The sequence below is a fragment of the Vanessa tameamea genome, chromosome 22 (assembly GCF_037043105.1).
Source record: "Vanessa tameamea isolate UH-Manoa-2023 chromosome 22, ilVanTame1 primary haplotype, whole genome shotgun sequence".
Lineage (NCBI taxonomy): Eukaryota > Metazoa > Arthropoda > Insecta > Lepidoptera > Nymphalidae > Vanessa > Vanessa tameamea.
This window is the reverse complement of record NC_087330.1, coordinates 8,336,035-8,363,407: the sequence shown is the minus strand read 5'-3', so window position 1 is coordinate 8,363,407 and position 27,373 is coordinate 8,336,035. Positions and strand designations below refer to the sequence as shown.

General features: G+C 32.9%; 1 protein-coding gene across 1 annotated transcript in view; it reads right to left on the bottom strand.

Annotated features, from left to right (window-relative positions):
- Window positions 1-3,076: 3,076 nt before the first annotated feature.
- Fid (fire dancer) overlaps window positions 3,077-27,373 on the bottom strand; it is a 41,316-nt gene continuing 17,019 nt past the window's right edge. Inside the window, exons 3-8 of the mRNA XM_026640361.2 lie at window positions 12,475-12,681; window positions 9,053-9,156; window positions 8,512-8,715; window positions 8,354-8,436; window positions 6,299-8,274; window positions 3,077-5,998 (exon numbers count right to left, since the gene is read on the bottom strand). Of these exons, the coding sequence (XP_026496146.2) occupies window positions 4,110-5,998; window positions 6,299-8,274; window positions 8,354-8,436; window positions 8,512-8,715; window positions 9,053-9,156; window positions 12,475-12,658 (4,440 nt within the window). The 5' untranslated portion in view covers window positions 12,659-12,681 and the 3' untranslated portion in view covers window positions 3,077-4,109. The remainder of the gene's footprint in view (window positions 5,999-6,298; window positions 8,275-8,353; window positions 8,437-8,511; window positions 8,716-9,052; window positions 9,157-12,474; window positions 12,682-27,373) is intronic.

Genomic DNA, 27,373 nt, shown 5'->3' with positions numbered 1-27,373 from the left:
CTTTTAAAAAGTAATATTGTATATTACTCAATATGACAGTATGATATTGTGTTTTTTTTTAGTACTTTGTGAAATTAATAAAAAAATACTAATTATTATGTTGTTTTATTATGAAAAACCAGCACTTCGATTGTGTTAGGTTATCTCGGCTCAAATATATTTTTATATTAAGTAACCTTTTTAATTTCTTACGGTAATTCGATTATTTTACCTTTTTTTGCTTAAAGGTTATAAAATATCCCTATGCTAAGTAATATCACTTAGTGGTTTTCTGGCCAATCCGAAAGGCAGGACGAATAAAGATAAATAAACAAAGTTGCCCTTGAATTGACGTGTCATTATTGGTTGAGATATAAAATAATCTATGGAATTTATTATGGATTGGATGATATATTAACCAAGAACGTTTTGTTGCATAATATTGCAGAGGTAATATATACTGTTGTATAGAATGTAGATCTAAAGTTTGTTTATTTTCTCCATTTACTTTGTCATTGAAATAGGCTATAGATTTGGCTCTATAGTATTACGCCCCAATCAAATATTCTTTATTCAAATAGGCTCAAAAAAGAACTCTTGAATGGTCAGTGTATTAAATATAAAGTTACTGGTTCGGAAAGTAGATCCTACCGAGAAAAACCAAAAAAACTCAATAGTTACTCTTTTCCAACATTTTAATTCCAGAGTAATGAGTCTGTCAGTAAAGTTCAATAAAATTTACATATATCTTGAACAACAAATACAAAGACGACGCTTTTTTATCTTCAATAAAATCTTGTATTGAGTAATATATATCAATGTTTTTTTTATATGAACTTTAAATTTTTTCATAGGGCAAGATAATAAGAATTAGAATATCGTGTGAAATGGGTTTAATTAAACAAAATTATAATTTAAGTCTTCATTTTATTGTGAAGGTTGTCACCTAATATAATTTATAGGTACAATACGTTATAAGCTTATAATTTATTACTGTATAGGTATCGTTACATATTTCGTTTTTAAGTAGTTCAAACAGTTTCTATGTAAAAACCTAACCGGTAACACTGGTTGGAAAAAGACATAAATTTACAATAATAATATAACTTTATTTATTATCTGTGCGACGAAAGAAGCGCTTAAATTAAAAAAAAATCCTGCCACATAAATTGATGTTCGATTTTACATTCTTAATTTAAATTATAAATTCATAGTTTGTATTATTAAAAGTAAAAAAGTCTTAAATAAAAATAAGTAGGTATATTCGGAATGTTGAATCAGTTTCGCTATTATTTTAACCATATATCACAGACAAGCCAATATGAAATGCTTTAGCAAACGTTTATTTAATTACATAGTCAAATATGTACAAAATATAGAAACACTTGTTTTGTGATTACTTTTAGGCAGCATATTTTAATTCAAATTATAAAAATCTTCGGGCGGAAAAAATACTAACTACAATTTCGTATTGTATAAGAAACACGGAATTGTATATTCGATTTAGTTTATATTAAAATAATATTCAAGCAATGTAGAGAATATTATTTCATCCAAGGAGTTTTTATTTATTATTTTATACAGTAAATCAGATTGCAGACATCGTATAAATTAATATAGAAGATGTTTAAATTAAGCAATTAATCGAATTTTATCGGTTTTTGTTTATCAATTTGGTCACTTGGGAGATTATTAGGTATGATAAAAGTAGACATTATATTTAACTACGTGCATTTTATCTTTTTTTTTATTAATTTTTTTTAATTATCTGTGAAAACTAATATCATTGACTGAAAAAATAGAATCATTTAAAAAAATACATTTTGCAAAATTAAATCGATACACTGGAACGTTATGATATGCGTCACTTTTAATAAAAATACTTTAAGCGATCAGGCGCAAGAATCATACAAAATTATTTTACATAATTTGCTTTGTAAGTAATGGACTTATATTCTATTTGACAAGTTCAACGAGCGATATAATTTCATACGAAAAAAAATATACCTGAAGTACATTCCACGAAACGAGCTCCCAAAGGAACCCTTGTGCACTAATTGGTCGATGCATGTGATTCTCATTGGCCTAATAATTACTTATGACCGTCTTATTTGCCGGCTTTGTCTCTCATCAACAAACAGACAATAAGGTGCGAGTATTTTGGCCCCTAGGAATTTGACTCGTGAAATGGACTATTAGCAAAACTTACTATTCGTTTTGATTCTGTCTCGTTACGTATTGTGTTTTGACAGCTCTTGACAGTTGTATCAATATGTTCAAAAATGGAAGGTTACTTCGTTTGAAATTATATCAGCTCAAAATCACTATCTTATATTATCCATAATAGTTCAAACATATAACGAACATATGTCATTTTATAAAGAATACAATAATGATTGTGCAATTTATATAATTTTTAGTATAATCTATGTTATCATTATTATTCTCTAGTTGCAAGTAACCCTAATGCGTTCTACTCCGTACATTTAATATATCCCTGCAGATTTATTGAGATTCATTTGTAAATACTTACGTCAGTTCAATATTAAATGTACAGTAATATGTTATTGTACTATACTAACTTTAATTGTAATCTCACTGTTTTTGATAACATAATTAATCTCTAATAGCTTTATATACTTACACAGCGATTATTTACATTACCAAGAATTCTTAAGATCATTGTATGTGAATAATTACGATTAAAATTCGAACATTGTTAAATATCGGTAATGTTAGAGTCGAGTTAAACAGTTAAGCAAAATAGATTAGTGTAACTACCAATCTTTTAACATAGTATCCCGACATTATCTATTATTACCGACTAAACGAGTTATGAATTTTAGTCGTAATTAGATATATTATTTATCACGTGACCCTTATTGTTCTTCGTAGACGAGTCTAGAGATAAACGGTAAGCTGATTTGTAATACTCTTAACTATTAATTTAGCTATCTAAAAATTTATTGAAAATGAAACTATGTAATTCGTTTTTTTAGTTTATCGTTCGTCTTGAAAACAATTTAAGTAACGATAAAAGAATCCAAGAAAAAGTTTAGGAATCGAAGAATTAAATCAAATATTAATTTGTAATGTTATTAACAAGATACACAAATGTTTTGAGTATTTGTACTCTCAAGTATTATATAATTAGGCTGAAAATTATCTAATGCGCTAATTTGACTAAATTCTAATTTCAATAAATGGTCCGATATTTGGATGAACTAAACAGGTTGAGGTGCAGGATCGAAACAATATGGACCCGTACCTACATTTATAAATTGATTTACATCAACGAGGCCAGCTCTTTCGTCTTTTTAATACTGAAAATAATTATAAATTATCCAATTTGTATGCACGATTTATACCATAACCCAGAAACCAAAAAGCGAATTAAAAAGCAATTTAGAGAGATATGTTATTTAAAAATCTAAATTAATTTAAACATGTTATTGTCATAGAATAATTTACAATGTTGAATTAATCAGTGACTAGATCGTGATTAAAAGTAATCTTGGTCTCGGACGATGGTATAAATCGTATTGATAAGTAACAAAGGTACAGTAAAATTACAATATATCTGTAAGTATACGTGAATGGTAGATTATATTAAATAAGCTATGAATAGCTTATATTATATTGAGCCACTGAAGTATATATTATATTTACTATTTAAAGCTCTTAGTTTTCATTTTTATGCGAAATATATTATCGCATCGAATACCAAAGGCCCTCGAAGAGAATTTTGCCGTAGTTTTGGACAATTCTCTGGAGCGGGCGACGAATATAATGAATATAATAGAAATAACGTTTATCAATGTATCAAGTACCTAGAATATATTAAAATCAAAAGCTTTGCTTTTGGCATTTTTCATAGAGTTACTTTATCTGATCCGTTATGAACGTGGAGTGTCCTTAACACTCTAGTAGAGTTTGAAAGGAAGGTCACTTAGATGTTATCACTGCACTTTTGTGTTCAATAAATAATGTCCTTAGTTTCTTCTATAAGATTGTAATATATGAATTGTAAATCAATCGTTACTCTTCTTATATTTTAGGAGACTAAAAATAGCAGCAAACTCAAACGAAACTTGAAACGAGCATCAAGACAAAATGTTTGTTTTAACCTACTAAATAGTCCACACTTGTACTTTCTCCGCGATAACACACCAACTCGCTTGATCGTAGTACGACGACACAACGTGGAGGCTTTCCACATATTTTTCGATTAACTGGTCCAATTCTCCCTTCTTGAAAACGTGATAATACCTGTGGTATGTAACTGCACCTCCTTCAGACGGCAAGCTGTCCGAGCCGTCGCTCAGAGACGGCAAAAGAGGGGCGTGAGGTATTGGTCGAGACGATGCTGCAGGAACTGTGGCGGTATCTTCCGATGATGATCGCGTTTCTAACAATTTCCTGTCTTTGGAACATTCACTACATGATGGCAATGAAGCTAAACTTGCGCATCCAAGTGACGCTGTGCTTCCAGTTTTATCGCGGCGACTCCAATCACTACCTGCAGATGTATCAGTTGATTCGATGGAAAATCCTGATTTCAAAGGCGCTGTGCTGGCGCTCGATCTTGAAGTAATAGATTCAGGACTTATTTCCATTTTATCTAAATCACTGGAATCTGTTGATTGTCCGACCTTGAGCGAAGATCGCTTGTCGGTGCTCGTACAGAGAGAGTCAACACTTATCTCAGATTCTAATGAGTATCCAGTTTCTAGAGATTGACTTGTATCGTATGCACCAGACTCAATTGTTATTTCAGGGTTACCATTACTTGATGAAATAGCACTGTCGTCGTCTGAATTTTTAGTGTCAATGTCTGGAATTTTTTCATCTGTGGTTGGGTAGATAATCGGTTTAATATTGTATTGAATATTGGTACAATTGTTTAAGTATACATCTTCCTCACTCGTTACCTTCATTGTTTTTTTGAGTTCTCTGTATTTATTGATAATCGGATCAACATCTTTTGACCTCTTTTTGCTTTTTGTCTTGGTACTACATTTTGGAAATAGTTTGTTTATATCAGTTTCCTGAGTATCATGAATAGATGTTATGTATTTAATCTTTTCATCGACTATTTTACCCGGACCTTGGGATTCCATGTTTAATTTATTATATGGTTCTTCGAGGTGTTGCAAACTATCAGAAAGTTCATCAAGAATTTTCTGTGTATTTCTATCTTCTTCTTCACGTTTTAACCTAAGGGATATACTTTTTTCGCTACTGCTACTACTTGGAAGATCAAAGTCTTCTTCGTTGATACGTTTTGAATATTGGTCAATTTCTTGTAATAGTTTTTCGCTCAGCTTTTCAGCAAATCCTGGTAAGTTATGACTTTTGTCTTGTTGATCCGTTACCCAGTCTTCTTCTTTCGTTAACATATCTGATTTACAAGTTATTAATGGCTCGTTCTGTATTCTGTTAAAGCTTTCTGATTTAGAAATCGATTTTTCTGAATCTGTGCTAGATATCGATAACGAATCATATGGTAATCTTGTCGGACTTCTATGAGTTTTGCTTAAATTTTCATCTAATGATCGACCTTCGGGCCGATTAGGAGAAAGTCTGTTTAAGCTCCAAGTAGAGTTGCTGGTGCTTCCTTGCTTTGGAGAACGATCTTTAGATCTTCGGCCTGGAGACAATCGCTCTAAACTAGATGAACTACCACTTGAACTTGTATGTGATTGAGATCTTGATTTATCCTCTAGTAATCTTAAATCTCCTGGAGATAGTTTATTAAGACTCCAATTGCTGCTACTACTACTACTTGAAGTTCCTTGAACAATAGCTATAGCTTCGGCACATTCTATTGTTTCTAAATTTCTTCTTTTAGATCTTGGACTTGATTTAATTACCGTTTCACATGTTTCGTCTAGTGAATGAGCTACTTCCGCTACAGCTTCTATTAGACTCTGTGGCGCACTTGATACAGTTGGAGATTTATCCGAAGTATTAATATCCTCACTTTTTATTACTTCCAATGTTGGTGGATCCGGAAAATCTATAAAAAAAATAACAATATTAATTTAAAGAGTAGGTACCACTCATAAAATATAAACAACAATAATAAGTATTATTGTGCTCCGGTTTAAAAGGTGAATGAGCCAGTGTAACGACAGGCACAAGGGACATAACATCTTTGTTCCCACGGTAGGTGATGCATTTACAATGTAAGGAATGGTTAATATTCCTTAGAGCGATAATATTTATGCGGGTGGAAACCACTCACCATCAGGTGTTCCATTTGCCCGTCCGCCTACCTATATTATAATAAATTTATAAAAAATATATTATTACACACCTTTTTCTAATGCAGTTTTTCGAAGTTCTTCCGGAACAACGCTGATAACGCTATCAACGGAATCAGGTGAAGAAACACCACTTGAGTCGCTATCCATATCATCAGTGGCCGGATTAAATAACTCAAGTGACATAAGCTTGGGATGGCTCTTAGCAATTGGTTCAGCTTTACTTGTACCACGTACTATTGGGAACGGCTGTCGTCTGCTAATGTTTACTGCAGGAATGCCTTTATTCAACATTTCCTTTATTTGTCGAATTCTTTCCTTTCTTTTCCTTTCGGCAGCTTTTGAGTCAAAAGTATCATTAATGGGAGATTTATCTGGGGTTTTACTTTTGAATTGAGGTATTTCTGGTAGCTCTGCAACAGTTTGTAGGGTAATTTTTGGATACGGTTTGACATCTTGTAGAAGCACTCGAGGTTTTAAGTCATTTGTTTCTGCTGTTAGTTTATGAATTTCTTCAATGTCTTTATTAATTTCAGCAATTAATTCTTTTGTTACCTCAGTTGGTGTTTCTTCTTCTTCTTTTATAGGAGGGATATAATCAACGTCTTTGAATATTTCAATGGGAGCGATCGTATTTATAACATTCTGTACTTCTGGTTTGATAATATTTTCCTCTGGTTCCGGTTTTGGCGGCGAATTAGGTTGACTCTTTGACTGTGGTTTTAGGGGAACTACAGATGCATTATTTGCAGTAGAGTAATTTTTCAAACTGTACTGAGCTACCAAAATTTTATTGTGTACTGTACCAGGCGTTTGTACTGCACTGGGTGACGCTGGTGGTCTTATAAGAGGGAAAGCTTGTTTGATTCTTGGAGATGGTAATCCTGGTGAATTTTTTAGTCTTGGCGATGTTGGAACTGAAGACACCTTGAGCCGTGGAGATGTAGGACCTGGTGATAATGGTGTTGGCGACAATGGATCACCTGAACTATCTGCTTTAGGTACATATATTACTGAAGCAAAACTGTCCTCTGAGTCAACACTTGTGTCACTTTGTAGACTGCTGTCCTTCGAAGAATCTGAGCCATCTTCTCGAGAATGACGTCTTTCGGGATAGTTCTTCTCATTATTCGTATTATTGTCACTTGGCGTAGGAACTTCTGGCACCGGTCCGTGACTCTTCCAACCTTGGAGCATTCTTACGAACACAGTTACTTTATCTATATTCGTTGTAGAGGTTTTGAACTTATTAGTAAGGCCGTTTTTTAATGATTGAAACTTTTTCGCAGTTGTCGCTGATGTAGAAAATATCGAGTCGCGAATTGAATCTAGTGCACCAGGTCTTCGGAATAAATATTCTTCGTTTAAAGACGCTTGTTTTTGTATATTTTTTCTGAGACGCTCTTTTTCTCGTAATCTTTCAACGGACATAAGTTCTTCATTTAGTGAAGTCTGCTTGAATACTCCAGGTTTCTTAGAATGTTGTCTTTGTGTGTGAACTTTGAAATTAGGCATTTCTTCAACCATAATTTTCATGTCTGTAGGTTTATCAAGGTCTTCTTCTGCATCGTCTTCGTTTATCGATTTCTTTTGTTTAACGAGACGCGGTTTTTTACGTTGTTCTGCAATTGGCTGAACTGGTTGCTCTGACGTAACTGATTCGTTTTCGTCACCACCTAAGCTTGGAAGGCTAGATCTTGATCTCACTAGTGCACGACGTTCTATATCAGCAATGTCAGTAAGGCTACGAGACTTCATTGTCGATGATTCTGATGGTTGTGATATAAGTCGGGGTGGAAGAACTTCATCTAACCTTCTCAATTCTATAGGTAAGTCTGCAGCTGGAGGTTCAGGGCGAGTGCATTGTCTTTGTGTTGCTCTAGGACTTATATTCCAAGAAGGTAGAAAAGATCGACGTCCAGCCAAACGCTGGAGAGCCCGTCTGACAAATGAATAGCACGTTTCATTTGGAGAAGAAAGAGATGACGATCCGGGAGAACCATCCCGACTCTTCCATGGCTCAGAGCAGCTGTAAAAATGGTGTAATTGTAAAAAAGATACGTAGTGAGGTATAATGAGGTAACATAGTGAATATAACTTTTACTTACTGTTCATATTCAACTGAAAGAAATCGAGGGGCAGGAGGTGGAGGACACAGAGTTGCTGGACGATGCCATGGTATTAAAACGTCCTGTAATTAATAAAACACATATTAGATAATCTACATAAAATATAAATAGATAGATATCATGAATCAAAGGTTTACCTGAGAATGAAAGTTTCTTCCTTCATGCTCCATCGCCCAAACAGTCAGTAGTAATCTACCCCCTATTCTCGTTATTCGGGCTAGTTCTCGTAGAGCCATCGCACGACGTTCGACAGTCGCGAAATGGTGAACGACTGCGATCGACAGAACTGCATCGAAGGACTCGTCGCGGAATGGTAAGCACATGTTATCACATACCACCACCTTAAATAGCAACAAGAAAGCGTTAGTAAAATAAACAAAATTATAAAATTTTAATTTTATAAATGTTTTGTCAAGTATGGTTTTTTTTTGGATCTTCTAATATATGTGGACAGCGTATTATATTCATTGAATTATATTATTTTGAATTATTGTTTTTTTTTTATATTTTAAATAGAGAATAAATTAAAGAAACATTCTGTAAATGTCACAACGCTGCGCTAAGACCTACTTTTTGTTAGAGAGAGAATCATGCATGCATCATCAATCAAGATGTTTTCCTTCAGAAATTATAAATAGACTAAACACAGACATATACATATATATATATTATATATACCTCATTATTATTGTGGTGCGCTTGCGTAGCTAATCGCGTGCAGCGGTCTCCTCCCACCGCAAACACGGACGGATTTACGCTTAGGTACTTCCCGTTTCCGCAACCTATGTAATACACAAAAAATCCAGATTTATTTTAATTATTAAAGTCTATTTATATAATTTAAAAAAAAAATAGAATTATTATTAATTATATTTCGTCGAAGATTTTATAATTTAAATTTTCCCGAACGCTCTGGGAATTTTGCAAAAACACAGTAATTAGACATTTGATTTTACAAAATCGACACAAAACCGACTTTGATAAGTCTGTTTCTGTATACATAGTCTTGTAAGTGTTTTTAAGAAACCGAAGGCGCGGAGTGGTCATTTTGTAGCGCTGAAGACCATAGAGTATCGAAATGGTTGATTTGTTTTTGCCAATGGTACCATTGTCTAATTATCCGTATTTCCGCAGTATCACTAGAATTTCCACGAATTATCAAATCACTCTACGGTTTAAAAAACTGAGATATATCAATTATAGCAATGTTACACTTTTTTATCAAGCTCTGCGATGTGATTCTGCGATGTGACGCGTGTGATTCTGTAAGAATTAATTCGTATCTCACTCGTGTTTATATTTAAAAAAAAAGTATATCTTTAGCATTTGGATGTACATGAAAAGCTATTAAAAATCTAATCAAAATAATTTAACTAGTTACTATTAACAGATCAAAATCTAAAATTGTATTATAACTTTTCTAAAGCAAGGATACATTTTAGGTTCTCTCTTCTATTTCGTATTTATTAATGTTATCCCTTTAAGTTAATGCCATTTATATTATTAAACGACAAATTAGATTTCCTTTTTTAAGTAAAAATTATCTCGTAACTAAAATGCTCCACTATTTATAGTGACATGTTATTGTTAACGCGAATAAAAAAAATCACACGAGTTGCCTGTTATATAGGCGGATTTAATACACGAATATCATGGATCATTTTTAGTTAGTCTCATTACTGATACAAACTAAATTTGTAATTTGACTCTAAACTGTTAATTAAATTGTATGTACATATATGTAAGTATTTAAGATTTAGTGGAATATTCCTTGTATAATGTATTCAAACAATAAAATATCCATTAAAATGAAACTAGTTAGATATTTAATGAATGGGTAAATTATTTATTTTTTGAATTAATGAATTTATTTATTTTCTCCACATCGTAAATGTCTCCAAAAGTAACTTATACCAGCGAGGTACATAATCACGTATTTGCGGAGATTAGTGTTTAAGAAAAGATATGTCCTGTACATCAGGTCACCGGGCCTTCAATTCTAAATTGATTCGATATTCATATTCGATCTCTGATAGTATGATAGAAATATTGACAGCAAGAGTGCAACGGCCAATACATGATAAAGAAACAAATCAAAATCACATTTATGTTACAGAACGAACGTCAGCTTATGATCACAATTGGACAACAAGCTGTAGTTAGTCTTTATCGAAACAGCGACAAAATAATAATAAGATCAAATATTCGATCACTCGGATATAATGTTTGAAATTAATAAAATATTTTTATGAAAATGATAGTAAGATGTCTCGTTTTAGTGCCCTAGTTGAGACGTAAATACACAATACTAATGACATCAAGTTTCTAACTACGCATCATCATTGCAATATTTCTAGGGTAAATTAAAAATCCTACAAATATCACTGGTCATTTAAAATTTTAAAAATGTTAAGAAACATTCATACAAAAAATATTATATTTTTAAAATAATTTAACTTTGGGACTTTATAAATATTTTTAGTTGTTATAAATTGAATATCAATTCATACTATCTTGACTAGTTTAAAATAATGTTTCGTATTATTGATCTGTAAATAATATAGTCCTAGAATGACTGTAGTATCTTAGTTGGCAAAACTAAGAAGCTGAAACTAAATATACTTATTTGTGTGGGAGTAAATGCCAAGATTTTTATAGTCGAATAAACTTGGGATATATTTTTTTATAGCATAACATTTAATCTAGTTAAATTAAATAACAAAAGGTTAAGATAATATTCATTAAAAATTTGCTGTTGATTTGTGGGCGTGGTATATTCAATTATAAGAAATACGTGGGCGTTAATGTTATCGCGAGCTCCTTGCGTTGGCGTTTTAAACTACATCGACATGATTAAATGATATAAGATCTGATACATTATATTTTAACTAATTTTGTTATGTTTTTGTGCACTCTGCATGTGTATGTGTCACTGATTGTGCTGTACTGTACCATCAAAAGTTACAGGGAAAATATAATATAAATATAATAATAATATATTGTTAATATTTCAATAGCAAATGTCTTTAGGCGGTGATAACCGCATGCCATTTGTCCGCCTGCCACCCTATTTCTAAATTATGAACTCTGAGACTAAATTTTTTCTATATAAATGCGTGGCAGTTTCAATAAGTATCTTATTTTTATAAGTTGATTAAAACGCAAAGCACATACCCTATAGATTCAATGTAAAGAAAATAAAATAATTTAAACTAATATTATTGTGCATAATAAATTAAATAAAACCGTATTTAAAAAAAAAAAGTATGAAGGTGTATAAGTCACCGTAAATAAATAATTGAACTACATATTTGTTGTACAGATTAAAAATACTGTCTTGTCAACGTTAAGGCTTAAAATGCCTAAAGGATAAAATAAAATTACGAAGTCGAGTGATCATAGACAAAGTGGATCACAGAGGGGCCCACGCTCTGGCATTTTCCTTAAAATATTCACCATTGAATTGCTAATTATCTGTTGATGTAACATATTTTAAAGACCCGCGTGGGAAGACTACGAGAGCCTTACGCCCCCGAGGTCGCGGTAACGAGAGTGGCCGGGTAATTTATTTCAATTTACTAACTTACTGGCTATCATGAGTTGCGATGTTAAACGGGATAATTTGTCTAAATAATAATAAAATAATGTATATGGCTAACTAATAAGGCTAAAGACCACGAGATCCTGGATTCAAACCTCGGGTCGTTTCACTAAAAGTTATTGAGCCTTTGCCTTAAGAAATTGATAGGCATTAGCAACTTGAAGTTTGACAGTTGGTATAGATAACATTCCCGTGCCTCAGTAATTACGTGAAACCTGTCCTGCGTCTGGACCTGAGCGCACTTGAGTTTTTATCTGCTGCACAGTTCAAGTCCATCGGTCAGGAGTACAAAACCACAACCAGTATATATTAATGTAAGGGCAAAAGATCGTATGTAAAAATTAACTACCAAATTAAAGCAATAAAAAGTCGTGTTACTGCCTTCTTTTGGTATGATTTCAAAGTCACAGCCTTCAATCCGTTCGTTACTTTTACTGTTACTACAAAACTGGCGGCAAGTGTAGAACGGAACGGACGTAACGGAACGATTGAATCTCACCGATGTCGCATACGAGGCTGCCGGGTTCGAGGTCACTGAGGAAGGATCGCACGGCGGGCGCGGGTGCGCAGGGTGCGTCGTCCTCGCCCGCCTGCTCGTAGACGTCGTGCACGTAGGCGCGCTCGAGCGCCGCTCCGCGCGCCGCGCACTCGCCCGCGCCCGCCTCCGCGCCGCCATCCGCCATCACCGCACCGCCATTGCACCACGCTAAAATATAACGTTATCATATATTAGGCATACATATACATACATATAAATATTTTAAAACAAAGTACAGTAAAATTATTTTCTTAGTAACATTGTGAGGCGGGCAGCATGGGCCACTCTATAGTAAACGGTCACCACCGTCCATAAACACTGGCACTGTGAGAAATTATAATAATACTTATATTGCCAATGCGCCACCAACCTTGGGAACTACGATGTTATATTTCTTGTGCCTGTGCCATTTACTTACACTGGTTTACTTATCCTTCAAACCTCAACCTCAACCAAGTATTGCAGTTTAATCATATAATGTTAAAATCAGACTTGTGACGTTTCAAAAGCGTAACAGCAAAGCCGAATTCTTTCGATACGACCTCAATTATAAAAAAAAAAAACAGAATACCACAGAGATGTTTGTCGAGGTTCGGATTTCCGGCTAAGACTAGTGTGCAATATTTACTCTACCGTCTCGACTTCTCGTCTACTTTTCATTGATTTAATTTATATTTATTATTTAAAAAATAAACTAATAATTAACGTTTGCAAGTGTACAATACAAAATGTAATTAATAATATAATATTGACACTTGTAATGCGAATAAATCGAATGACGAGCTTACAACTAACCCGTCAGATTTCTCCAAATAACTTACAACAATCTTGATATTCTGGGATTGGGAATTCACAAGTCAGCCGAGATGGCCCTGTGGTTAGAACGCGTACATCTTAACCGATGATTGCAGGTTCAAACCCAGGCAAGCACCAGTGAATTTTTCATGTGCTTAATTTGTGTTTATAATTCATCTCGTGCTCGGCAGTCAAAACATCAAGAGGAAACCTGCATGTGTTTAATTTCAACGAAATTCAGCCACATGTGAATTCAACGAACCGCATTGGTGAAATATGCTCTTAACTTTCTCCTCAAATAAAGAGGGGAGGCCTTAGCCCAGCAGTGGGAAATTTACAGGCTCTTACTATATTATTATATAAGTCAGCAGGATCATTAGCAACCTCTAACATAGACATACACCTGAGTTTTCCATGTGTTTGTAATGTTTATATGTAAAATTGAAATGGATATACATAAGTAATTCAGTATAACAGTGTATGTATACGAGTACAAACCTATATATTCAAAAATCAAGGACTGTTTGTAGTGTATAGTGTATATAACATAACAGAGCTATTAGTAAATCGCTTGGAGTGAGTGAATCTAAGGTTGTTTATCTTTACGCCTTCTTAGATTGTAATACAACAAAATGTATTAAAAATATAATATAGACTAATACATTGGTCGTCTTAAACATAATTATAAATATCATACAACTCTCAAAGGACTAAGCGAGTTCCCTAATAAGGTTATATAGTAATTGAATAGATGCATTTATGTGCAGAGCAATATAGGTCTTATAGCAATATGTTAAGATCTATATAAGTGTAATAAGTATGTAACCATGGCAACGCATCTAGGACGATAGCAGGTCGGAACCTTCACCTCTTTCCCGGGCGTCTGGTGGAAGCGATTTGAATTTTAAACCGTGCCGTTTCAAAGCGGATATTTCTCGGGGGAGTTTATACAAATTATGATAAATAAAAATAGGACGTAATTACTTGAGTATTTAAGACTATTTTTAAATGACAATTCGTCTTTATTTAATTCGACGACGTAATTAGTAGTGAAAAAAATTCTGAGCTATCGGTTGAGTGGTACACGTGTAAAATTAAGTCGTGTGATTTGTCTCACACACTAAGTTAAGTCAAATAAAATTTTGTATAAAAAAATTATCTACAATATTGTTACACTTTAAATCACTACACGATACCTAAAGGTGATAAGAGTCGAGGTGACCCAGTATGCAATGTACCTTATATAATAAACCATGAATGACCATGACTTCAAATCTGGAGAAGTACCTATTGTTAAACTTTCATGTGCTTAATTTGTGTTTATAATTCAACTCGTGTTCGACGTAGAATGACATCCTGATAATATCTATTTGTGTCGGTTTTTCGTCTAGTATCATCGGAACACCCATAATATACTTTTTATCATACACCATTATCCAATTTCATCGCAAAAACTAGGACAAAACAACTTTATCAAATCAATAGCCTTATCAGCGCTGATCTGTTATTAGTTTTATTATGATAATATGGTCTATAAATAAAATCTATGTAGTTCGTGTATGATATTAACTTATTTGTCTATACTAATATTATAAATGCGAAAGTAACTCCGTCTGTTTGTCTGTTGCTCTTTCACGGCTTAACAACTGAACTGATTTGATGATTTTGATAAAGCTTGAACTCCAAGCAAGGCTTTTTATGTCCAATTCCTGGCGGCCAACTCTTAGAACGCGAGCAAGTTGCGTGTGACAATTAGTTTCTTATACGAGTGTAAGTAGTTTTTAAGCTATTTAGTTTTTAAAATATTTCGGGAACATTCAATTTGTTTTGAATTATATTGAGGATGATGGCTGACGACAACGTCAGCTACGTCTGAAGCACAACAAGCTTCGTAGGCAATATTCTGGCTAAATGTCTCCCACCCAAAAATTTTTTTTAAGAGACCTTCGGGGCTTCCTCTTCTATCGTCCAAGATTTGACCAACATTGGCGAGGCAACCCCCAACGCTTGGCGCCCAGGATTTTGGCGCACGATGCAACTTTCCATCTCAGATCTCGATGTGCGTTTCAGTATCTATCGAGTAAACTATCGAATTCAGTAGTAAACTATCGAGTTTTTATGTCATTAATTATCATTAGAAGTTTGTAAGTTAACTTCCGTGTTTCGAAAATTACGTAAAATCGTTGGTCCACCTGAACTCCGGTCTGTTTGCCGTCCTATCGAATTATTACATTGACAGAATTGAAATTGAAAAAGGCTTTCTTGAGGGCTATAATATTATGTCCTAGAGAATAATCCTTGGCATAAATTACTCAGGAGGAAATCATCGTAAAGCTATTTCAATTATTGTAGATGAAATGACACAATAATATAATATTTCTTGGTGCAAGACCGTCTGGGAAAGTATCATCCACTTATCACAAATTCTAACTCCAAACAGCCATACTTAGTATTGTTGTGATCCGGTTTGAGGAGTGAGGAATCGTGACAGCGATGTAAGAAATTGCTGTTTCTTATAACACCAATGTCTATGCTGGAGACTACTTACCATCAAGTGCTCCATTTACCCGCTCACCTTCCTAGTTAAATATATTATATAAAAAATAAAATATCACTGTCTTCTTTAAAATGTAATGTTTATAGATAAACTTTCTGATTTGTCTTTAATGTGAATTTTAACATTAAAAAAGGTTTCACATTAAATAAGAGATTAGTATCGTGTCTGATGCATGCTCTCCGCCAACCGCAGCCCAATGGCCTATTTGATATCTATTTGTGACATCTTGCTCCTATCAGTTATTCGATACACCAAAAAGCACTTATTGATTTTGTTCTGGTTATACGATGAATAATCCATTAGTTTCGATGTACGGTTTTGGTTTTGCTTTCAACGAATGGTTGAATAAACGTTTGTTAATTGTTAACGGGTTATGTTCAACTAGTTTTTGTCTACGATTTTTACTATTGTAACATTTGAAAAGTCACTCACTCGACTTCAATTCGTTGTTAGACTAACGCTTGCCTTTCCGCATGTGACGGTTTTGAAAATTATTTTACCACACTTCAATGGATACACATTTGGCAGAGTTATAATCGGCAATCTCTTGACGTATTTTTTAATAAAAAAAAATAACAACTCATCTTATTGATATGGAATTTAAACTTTCATTTTACATTAGTTTATATATTAAGGATATAATTGATAGAAATTGATAGACTTTTTTATTTGTCCAACTCGAGATTTGATCCCAAAATCTCCATTCAAATAATTCGTCGCTACACAACAAGGATCTACAGTATGTAATAAAACTTTACGTTATTTTATTGTAATATTTGAAAATGAGCAAAAATACAATATTTATTATGCATAAAATAAAGTTGAAACACATATTAAAATAAAATGTTACTTTTTAGTATTACAGAGAATTGAAAAGTTTATTCCCCGAGCGTATTTTAAACTTTTGAATATAATTGTAGTGGTAACGATTCGTGCAATGTCTAAACTAGGGCAGGCCTCAGATTCCCGAGCCCATTGTACGGCCTTTATAAATATCTATAAGAATAAAACATACAAGTATTTTACGCCTCTTTCTCTGTGAAGTTTCTATAACAAAGGATCTCTTGACGTTGTTCAACAAAGAAATGTAAAATTATACGAACATTATTACAAAAATAGTCATGTTATTGTTGGGGTATCATATTTAGACAGTGTTATTTAGTTACGACACGGATGGAGTGTCTAGAAATCATGGAACGAAAATAAATGTACAGGGCACAGATAATAAATAATGAATATATTAACTGTCACATATTCACAGTTATACAGACGAGGCCGATGATGGTGTAACAGAGCGTCATGCCTTTTGCTATCACGGCATATGGATCGGTCGGGCGCCAATATATGTTTCACAAAGTAAATTTGTTATTTATACATGACATTGATGAAACGTATAGAAAATAAGTAGTATAATTATTACGTAGGTAATATATAATCGTCGAAAAAAAATAACGTAATTATTATCTATGAATTATAAATTCAAATTCGCGTATTCCAAGCGAACTGATTAATCTGATTTTTAGGGCGTTTGAGTAATGTGATTTTGGTTATTAATTCAGAAAGGTGGTCCGGCTGTATAAGGTCAGCGTTAGTGTTCATATATTAATATATTTTTTAAATAGTATAAAATCGATGAATTCATAAAAGAAGCCCCGGTTAGTTACCGATAGATGGTCGTGGGCGCAGACACGTATAAGGGATTCCGAAATGGGAAATAGGTCGAAAGTTTACGAAAACATTAAAGTTCTTTAAAAATACACTAAATGGCGTAAAAAGGAATTGTCATTAATTTTCTTTTCGTATTTATTTTTCACGAACTGAATAGACCTAAGTAAAAAAGTACAGAATTTACAAGAGGCTCTTACCCTTACTCCGTGGCTAATTTTCAAAGATAATCAGCGGTAGTCTGGATTTCCTTGTAAAATCAAATTATAATAACAAGTATCGTAGGTGGTCGACTTAAGGTGGTCGGTTAAGTACTATTTTATTAATTGAACTTAATTTTATAAGGTTTATTCCTGAACGAATGTCGCTTAAGCCAATTTAAGAGGCTACCCACGGAAGATTTTTTACTGATTACAATTACAAATACGGATGAGCTCTGTATAACCTTACGCTCATAGTTCAATGGGAGCCGCTGTGTAAATACGCTCCGGAAGAGGTCAGCACCTTTTTTTTTGACACTGGAATTGAAACCTGCAGTCATAAGTTAGCTATTAGTTGAACGAGACCGCAAATATTAAAAATAAGGCGAGGCTGTTTTCAAAATCATAAATATATATGTAAATATATTTCTAAAGATTTATTAATTTTTTATTAATATAAAAAGGTTTTATTGTGCATGGAAAGAGAAAAAAATGCTTTTTATATGTGTTTGCATGTGCGTCATGTGGTAACTATTATATATTATATAATAATAAAAAGGTACATATTTACGCTTCCCAACCTATGTGTGGAGGCATTTTCAAGCAAAAAATCACAAGGTTGACAAGACAAAGACAAAAAAAACATCCTTTTCCTAGAGCATCTATTTCGTACAATTTTTTCCACAGTTCCTTTGTCCATATAAACCTTATAACGAATGATATTCTTGTACAAATCACGAAAACTACGTATTATATGATAGAATTACATTTCCAAGTCAATGAATGACAACGGCTATATTAAAGCCTTTTACAGAGTAATGAAATCGTAATGAACTAATCCTGAAACCATAGCATCGGCTAATACAACTTATAGATTATCTATTTCAGTCGAAGATAGCGGTAAAGTCATATCAATGCGACAAAGAACAGATATAGATAAAAAAAAACGAGAGGTCCGGTACCTCCCGGTTGGAACGTAGTTGCTCTCCCTATATATTATGTATCTATTAAGAATTTAATCATGTGAAAATTAAAAAAAAAAAAGGAATTTAAATAATATTATATAAAACCGTATAAAAAAAATACAGTCGAATTGAGAACCTCTTCCTTTTTTGAAGTGGGTTAAAATAAAAACGGAGAGATCGATTGGTTGGAGGAAGAACATTACTTTTTCATTACGAGACTATTTCTGCCAGTTCAGTCTACTATAAGCTGCGTAAAAGAACCTCGTTCCAATAATAATTACAACAACAAAAAATATTCTCTATTATTTTATTAATCTGTAACCTGCAATTAAATTAATCTTACCATAATATATGAATAGAGTTTTTGGTTAATATCGTTTAAGTACTAGCATAATAGATCAAAATTAGATTTCTAGTTCATAAATGGTGGGAAAGCTTTGTGCAATCCCGTCCCGATCAAATATTCTACCACCAAACAGCAATATTCAGTACAGTTGTGTTTCAGTTTGAAGGGCGAATGAGCCAGTTTAATTACAGGCACACGTTTTCAATGAAACATAGTAAGTAACATATATAATTATATTATCAGTCGAGATGGCCACAGAATTTCTAAGTACTTAATTTGTGTTTGTTATTCATCTCGTGATCAGTGGTGAAGGAAAAAACGAGGAAATGCATGTATCTAATTAAAGCCGCATTGGAGTAGCGTGGTGGAATTATCTTCAAACCAAGATCAAAGAAAGAGTAGGTCACAGTCCAGCAGTGGTGCGTTAACAAGATGTTACTTGAATTTTTACTTTGATTACTTCTCAACCATTTTGATTAAGATCCTAGATCTACTGCAGTTAGATTCAAAGAAATATAAAACAAAAATTGCAAAAATTATTAATGCATCGGGCTGGGTCAACGGCCTCTGGCCTACTTGTAGATAAACTAGATCAATCGGAAGCGAGCGATCTCACAGTAAATACGGTATATCCTCTAAAATTGAAGTATTAGACAAGCTTAGTAGTTGATAGCGAGTAGCTGGAATTAATATATATATTCTAACGCTAAAGAGAACGTACTATTTTCGTGGTCCGGTTTGAAGGGTGAGTTAGCATAACTTTTTATTTCCCTGGATTGGAGGCGCATTGGGGTTGGTTAACATTCTTTAATGTAATAAGGCGGATTGGCAAAAGGGCCATCTGATGGTAAGTGGTCACTGCCCATAGATCGACAACTTCTGTGAGAAATATTGATCACTCCTCATATCACCTATGCGCCACCAATCTTAGGAACCTAAGAATCTTAGATGTTACGTCCCTGGTACCTGTAGTTACACTGGCTTACTCACCCTTCAAGCCGGAACACATCAATACTAAGTATTTCTGTTTGGTAGAATATCTGTTGAGTGGGTGGTATCCCCTACCGCCATGTATTAAAACCAACTAGGTACCATCAGATGGATCGTTTGTTAGACCGTCCGTGTGTTATCATTTAAAGAAACGTTTAAATAAGTCACGTTTTAATAATAGAACACGGCGATGACACTAATGACGACTGTTATTCTAAAACGTGAAATATGAAATTGCTAATTATAAATGTTTCAAGGAGGTTACTGCAGTAAAGAAGAAATTACGTAAGCCTTATTTAGTTTCAAATGTTGAGTTTAAAATGTTCTCCACTAAATAAATGATTTTGTTGTTGTAGAAATGACGTTTATTGAATTTTAAGTTAGATTTGATAAGGCTACGTATTTATTTACGAAAATATAGCACAGATAATATAATAATAATACTTATTTATGTTAGGATTTTTCTGTTTTTTTTTTTTATTATTCTAAAGACATAAGAAACAACTGAATCGTAAGAATTATTTTTTTTATCTTTTTTTATACAATGAAACCATCAAGCGACAAAAAAGGAAAATCGAAATTGTTTACGAAGATATGCAATTTTGATGTGTGTGATTAGCGTTATCGTTATAATTACTGGTATGAGTTTCGAGTTTATCCTTATAGAATAATTCTAGTATATGTTTCGTCCACCCACACGTGTAACGAATGCCGGTGTCACGGGTCAGCCTTTTCATTCACAAAATATCCGTCGCTACGCGTACGCACTGCGTCGAATACTGATCAGTGATTGGTCTATTTGTGTCGATAAATTCTCGTTTATTTTTTAGTTTAGGTATTACCTAATTCGTGTAGAATTTCTAGAATTAGAAACAGTGTCTGATTAATTTTATATTGATGAATTAATTGTGAAAAATCGTTATAATAAATATGAAATTCCTCTTCGCTGCTGTGATTCATCTTGATATAAAATCTTATCTAAAGTACAAAGTGCAATGTAAATTCAAACGTAAATTTTAATTCGAATTCATTTATTCAATGATTTCTTCTTCATTACACTTACTAAATGATAGTCAAGAAAAACAATTGCCGGTTCGAAAAATACCCAAACTTGAGGTTAAAGAAATTTAGCAGATTTTATTTTGTCATAAATCTCATCAATTATACACGACACTATGCATTGACTTGTTTAAGATATAACATTCGAGTACCTGTTAATGAATTTAAAGTATTGCCCATCACTTATGTTTTTTTTAATGATTTAAAATTGCGGGTGCACTGTGCGTACAAATCCCGGTCAAATAATAGTAACAATGTTGTGTATTTTATTTATTTCATTATTAAAGGCCATACGTTGATTTAAAAAACGTCTATTATTATTATTAAACAATAATGATCTAACACGAGCTAAGTGAGTTTAAGTCATAATTTTTCGCTTCTCTATATCCCATTTACAATATCCACTGCATATCTAGAATATCCCACTGCATCCCAGTGCAGTATATATTACAACGCTATTAGAAGAACAATATAAAATAATAGATTTGGCAGACTTTGATGGCCTCTGCCTGACGTATCCCTGCCAACTTTGGCTTTCATTCGGATTGTTGAGTATTGAATGCACTTACATAAACGAAATATCTCATACGACAACCATGGCGGACAGTATCTTTTCATTTTTATATATAACAATACAATTATATTAAACCTATATATGTACATTATGGTAATATGTAAGTAAATATTATATATATATATATATACTATATTATCTGTACTAACTTTAAGGGATGGGTTTCAACGCACTAATCTCAAGGTCTATCGATCCGATAATTTTGCGTTAGATCCATTTATTGACGGAGGTTGTATATTTTGTAATATCAAGCTATGATCCTCGGGAGCGGAGCACTAACATTTTACGCAGGTAAAGGCACGTGGAGCAGTTTGTATTATATGAGTTTATTGTCAGTGTTATAATTTTACTGATAATATGGTTTCAATCGCATCGCATTGAATTCCCAGTGTAGTGAAAACCGAGGATTATTTTTTACCGGTTTTTATTAATTCTTTAACGGATTTAACGTTTGTTTAATTATTTTTCATTATTTTGCTAACTAGTTTATCTATTATATTTGTTATAATTTTATTTGATTAATATAATCAAATAAAATCAACATTCATGATTGTTTAAAATAACAAATATTTATCTATTTTTGTCAGAAAGATAATTTGAATTTACATAGTGTTAACATGTATTGCCATGCATTTACCATCGTTGAATTATTGAAAGCTTACCCAAAATTTTCTATTTTCAATCAAAGTATCCTTTATTATAATCGACCTTCTTCTCCAACTAAAATATTTGTTTACTTACAAGTAATTTTATTTTTGCAAGGATGTAAATAATTTGAATTGCAGCGAATTTTAGAAACATTTGCTACACTTTGTATTTCAACCACCATTACAATATAGAAAGTGATCACAAATTTTATTATTTTCAATGTCACGAATTTTTTCGTTGAGAATTGTTTCAAATTTTTTCTATCGCTGATATACTTTTGTTCGGAAACGACTATGACTATTTTACTTCAGATATCTGGATTAGCAATTCTGGTACCCTTATTGCAACTCTATGTTCTATTTATGTAATTGGAAACTAGCGTTCTTTGCTTTTCAAGTGACTTAAATATTGCCTTTTTGGCGGAGGTTTATTTTTGTAATATTTTTGTCCACCTTACAGATCTACTATATTAGTAATATATAGTACTATATAGTAAATGTTATTCATATATTGTCCTGACGGTTGTCAAAGCTACTATAGGTTTCTAATTAGCATAGCTTAAGAACTACAATTTTCCAATATCCAATACTAACATATTCCCAATATCTTACAATTCCCCATCGATGGGATTTGTTTCTATGACCTGAATAAATTTTAATGTAAATTTTATTTGTCAGTGATCATTTTTGTTTTCTAGCTATAGAAATTAGAGTTAAAAATCAAATTTTGATAAAAGATTTTGTAATATTTTGGCCACAACGTCGAATTCACAATTTTCACCTACTAAAAACATTGAAATGACAATTTCGCCAATTTTTGCAAAACATTTTGTTCCAGGTAGAATTTAAATACTGATGATTAGCTCTAAGTCGATAGGATGGCAATGAGCGCAGCTTTACGTACGAATACTTAATATCACGTATGGAACAAAGTATTAAATGGCGTATTTTCAGAGGAATCTCGTACATCGATGTCTTACTGGCTAATTTCAGTTCCAATGGCCATTTTTAAGAGATACTTGTTATCTCTGAAGGACTTATTATAGTTTATTCTCTATTCCTTCACTATAACCCTATAGTACGACAAATCCAACACGACCGCCCAGAGAGAGTTCAAGAATTGTATTCTCCTGTTATAGCTTTGAACTGTAAGTTGACGAAGTTGTCACGTAAGATCAATGTTGAGAAAGTATCAAGACTGAATATGTTGAATTAGTTAAGCCAAGGGTCTATATCATCTACACGTCGACGGATGTACGCCGCGGAGAACTGCGAGTATGAAACAAATAGTATTAACTTGCTGTATACACGTGTGACCTTTAGGAACGTTGCAACTTACACGAGGTTTCGATCTTCATTGATGACAAACATTTATTATCCATACGGTTGTTTGTCGTTGATGACATGACATTTATGTATGTCATGTACGAAGGGTGATATCGCTTGAGATACACGTGATGGAGAAATAACACTGACTTCAAATATATTTGTTAAGAACAAGCGAATGGTGATGATGGTTTCTTTCTTTTTATTTGGCATGCGGATTTGGACGTTAAAATGGTACATGTTGGTAAATGGTGACAACTATTCACAGACTTTGGCGCTGTAAGAAATTTCAATCATTCCTTATATACACAATACGCCAATAATCTTGGGAACTACGATGTTATATCCTGGTTCACTCACTCCTGGCCCATACTACTGGTACCTATACAGACGGGCTAGCTGAAGCCTCATCACCAAATAATTTCCTGTCTATTCTACTGAGTTTCTTGTCAGTTTTTTTCGGTAGAATCTACATTTTGAATCGTTATTGTTTCGATTCAATTTTTGAACATAATATATTTTCATTTTATTTTCGTTTTGACATTTATGTATTAGATGATTTAGGAAGTTATCGACCTATCATTAAATTAAAATATATGTAATAGATAATAAATAAGATGAACATTTTTACTGTGTATTTGTTTTATGAGTTTGTTCATATAAAAATATATTATAAGTAAAACAAAAAACTGAATTTCAACTCAATTTTGTTTTCAGACATTGCCATTGTTAGCTGTCAACAAACAAGGGCAGAGGGCTCGTGAAGTGGTCTCGTCTGTGATCTACAACATCTACATAAGCTTAGTATAGTTGTTGATATACATACAGAGTATTTGTTTTTATATTTAAATTGATGAACTCCTGACCGAATTTTGATATGACAGTCCGTTGAGCTGGTCTTGTTATAGTGCACAAGTTTGTAAACACAGTTGCATTCTCTTAGCCCACAATATCGGAGAGACTTCAGACACATTACGAGAGTGTAAAATCTGCCAAATTGTAAAGTCCATTCTGCTAATGAGTTTATTTTAAAAAAAAATCCGATAAGTTCAGTTCATACGGAACCCTGTGACCTTCTACCTCAAAACATAACTTGATCTAGATATTGAACATTACACAAGATTATGTTCCGGCAGGATATATTATATAAATTTCAGTGTATTTAATTGAGATGACTGAGTTTCTTTTCGGTTTCTCTCAGTAGAATTCATATACCAGTTCAGTAAAATGATAATTCAAAAATGCTAGCAAAAGTTATATTTAGATTTTGATTAATATGGTAGAGGATTAACGAATATTTTTGTGTTATTTATACATGTCTTTTAAACTTTTTTGTTAGGTTAGGTTAATTAAGACGTCTACATCTCGCTTAATCTATAAATGCTAAGTAAGATTCTCGAATAATTGGATTAAATTTCGTACAATTCGTTCTAGTCTGAAGGATGAATAATGCCAGTGTTTCAGCAGGAACAAGACACATAATTAATATATCTTAGATCTCATAGTTGGTGGCGCATGACGCATTCGCTCCGTGAGAATCGCAACCTCCGGTTCACAGATGGAACTCAGAATTGAAGGGACTTTATATCGGAACGATCCAGAAGCTCTCCGAACCGCCCCGAAAATGTTTTTCAACCCACTGAGACTAATAGATTAGTGGGTAGAAAACCATACCTGTTCGTTTACCTTCCTATAAATTAATTAAAAAATGTCATAATCATAATAAATATTATAAATATCTGTTAAAATATGGAGTCGAACCCCGGACCTCGGATTGGCGAACCCATGAAAACCGGTGTACACACAAATCGACCACGGAGGTCGTCATAATAATTATTACAAAACTTTCAATTTATATATTTATGGTATTTAATTAAAAATTTTGAATTACTATACAGACCCTTTACAAAGATTCCATTTTGATACCTTTGGCTTTTTGAGTTCTTCATAATTACAAATCCTTAATTCATCAAAGGCCACGTTTCTCGTATTATTATTATTTGAACAACAAACAAATATCCATACTTGGTATTGTTGTGTTCTGGTTTCGAAGGGTGAGTGACCCAGTATAACTAAAATTACAAAGGATTAAACATCTTAGCTCCTAATGTTGATGGTCCATTGTCATTATAAGGATATCTTCAAGCGCCAATATATATGTTCGGTGGTGACCACTTACAATTAGGTGACCTTATCCTGTCAGCCTACCTATATTAAAACATCAAAAAAAATCTTTATCATGCGTTTGATACTAATTTCTCCTTTTCTTTTAATTAACAAAGTTATCTACATCCAAAAAGTTTTCAGTTCTAAATCCTGAAACCGTAAAATCGTAAACTCTGCTATTGATCGCTTGAGCTGTAGACTTATCTTCCCATAGCTTCCTAAACAAAGGTATCACAGTCGAAAAACGTTTAAGAATTAACTGGCCAAGCAAACAAGATAACAGTTAAGCTCCGCCTCTTGCAGTGGCAGATTCGGGGTGAACGAACTGTGTGATGCATCCAATGGCGTTACGCGCAATGCGGTGACCTCATTGGCCGTTATCTACATTTTGGATATGGAATTCTAGCAATTTTTATTCTCATTTGCCGTTTTAATATCTTCAAGAATATATATTCCATTTTATATTTGAAAATCGAATGTATTAGTATTTTTTTTTAAGTATTTGTATTTATTTTGCCGTGACGTGACGCATAATGGTCGATTTGGTAAAAAAGATGGCGATTTTTGACCAGACTTTCTAGACAAATTAATTTTATAAAAATATATGAGGTTTTATTATTATTATTATTTGTTGTGAATGTGTTGAACTATGGAGCTGAACAGAATATTTTACAATACACAAATTTCGCTGAACATATCAACCTTAGCTTTACAAAAAGAAATAATCTTACCAAGTTCCCGTATAGTATCCAACAAAAGATAAGATTAATATAATTATTAATAAGTATTCGTAAATATAATAATGATATATTATTCATTGATATATATTTTGATAATCCAACGTATGAAGCTCAAACCGAACGCTGCGCCAAGAAGTCGTTAATTTACAAGCCTTTCTCACACCGAATGCCAAGTTTTTTCGCGTCGTTGTCATTTAACAGTTTCTAGTGTAAATCACTTGGCGTTTCGGCCAACTTCTGCTCATACCTTACCGTATTTAGGTCGATTTTGTTTGCTAGTTGTTGTTGTTTATGAGCAACGTCCTTTGCATAATTTTAACTTTCCGCAATATGTATTTCTGAGTCAAGACTTCACGTAATATCATTTCAACTGTTTTTTGTTTATAAAATGTTTATAAAATTATTAATTACTAGCGATTCGCCTCGTATTCGCACAGATGAAATATATTAATAAAGAAAATTATATGATTTTCTTATTTTTTTCATATGAAATATATATTTTATTTTATATTCTACTGTATTAAGTATTGTATACTCAGGAATATTGTATTGGATCATTAATTCCAGAGATCACCCTCACATCCAAACACGTACAAACAAACAAACTTTAACTCTTTTTAATATTATATAATATAAGTATTACAATAAAATATTTAAAATCTAAAGTTTTCTATTTATTGCGGGAAGACATATTGACTACATTATGGCAACCACACGTTAACAACATTGTAATACAGTCCCGTTTACGTGCAATTAGGGTAGCTTACAAATCTTCTGTGTTCGGTGACTCGCCAAGCAGCAAGGCCACATGGTAGTAAGTATTAGTATAA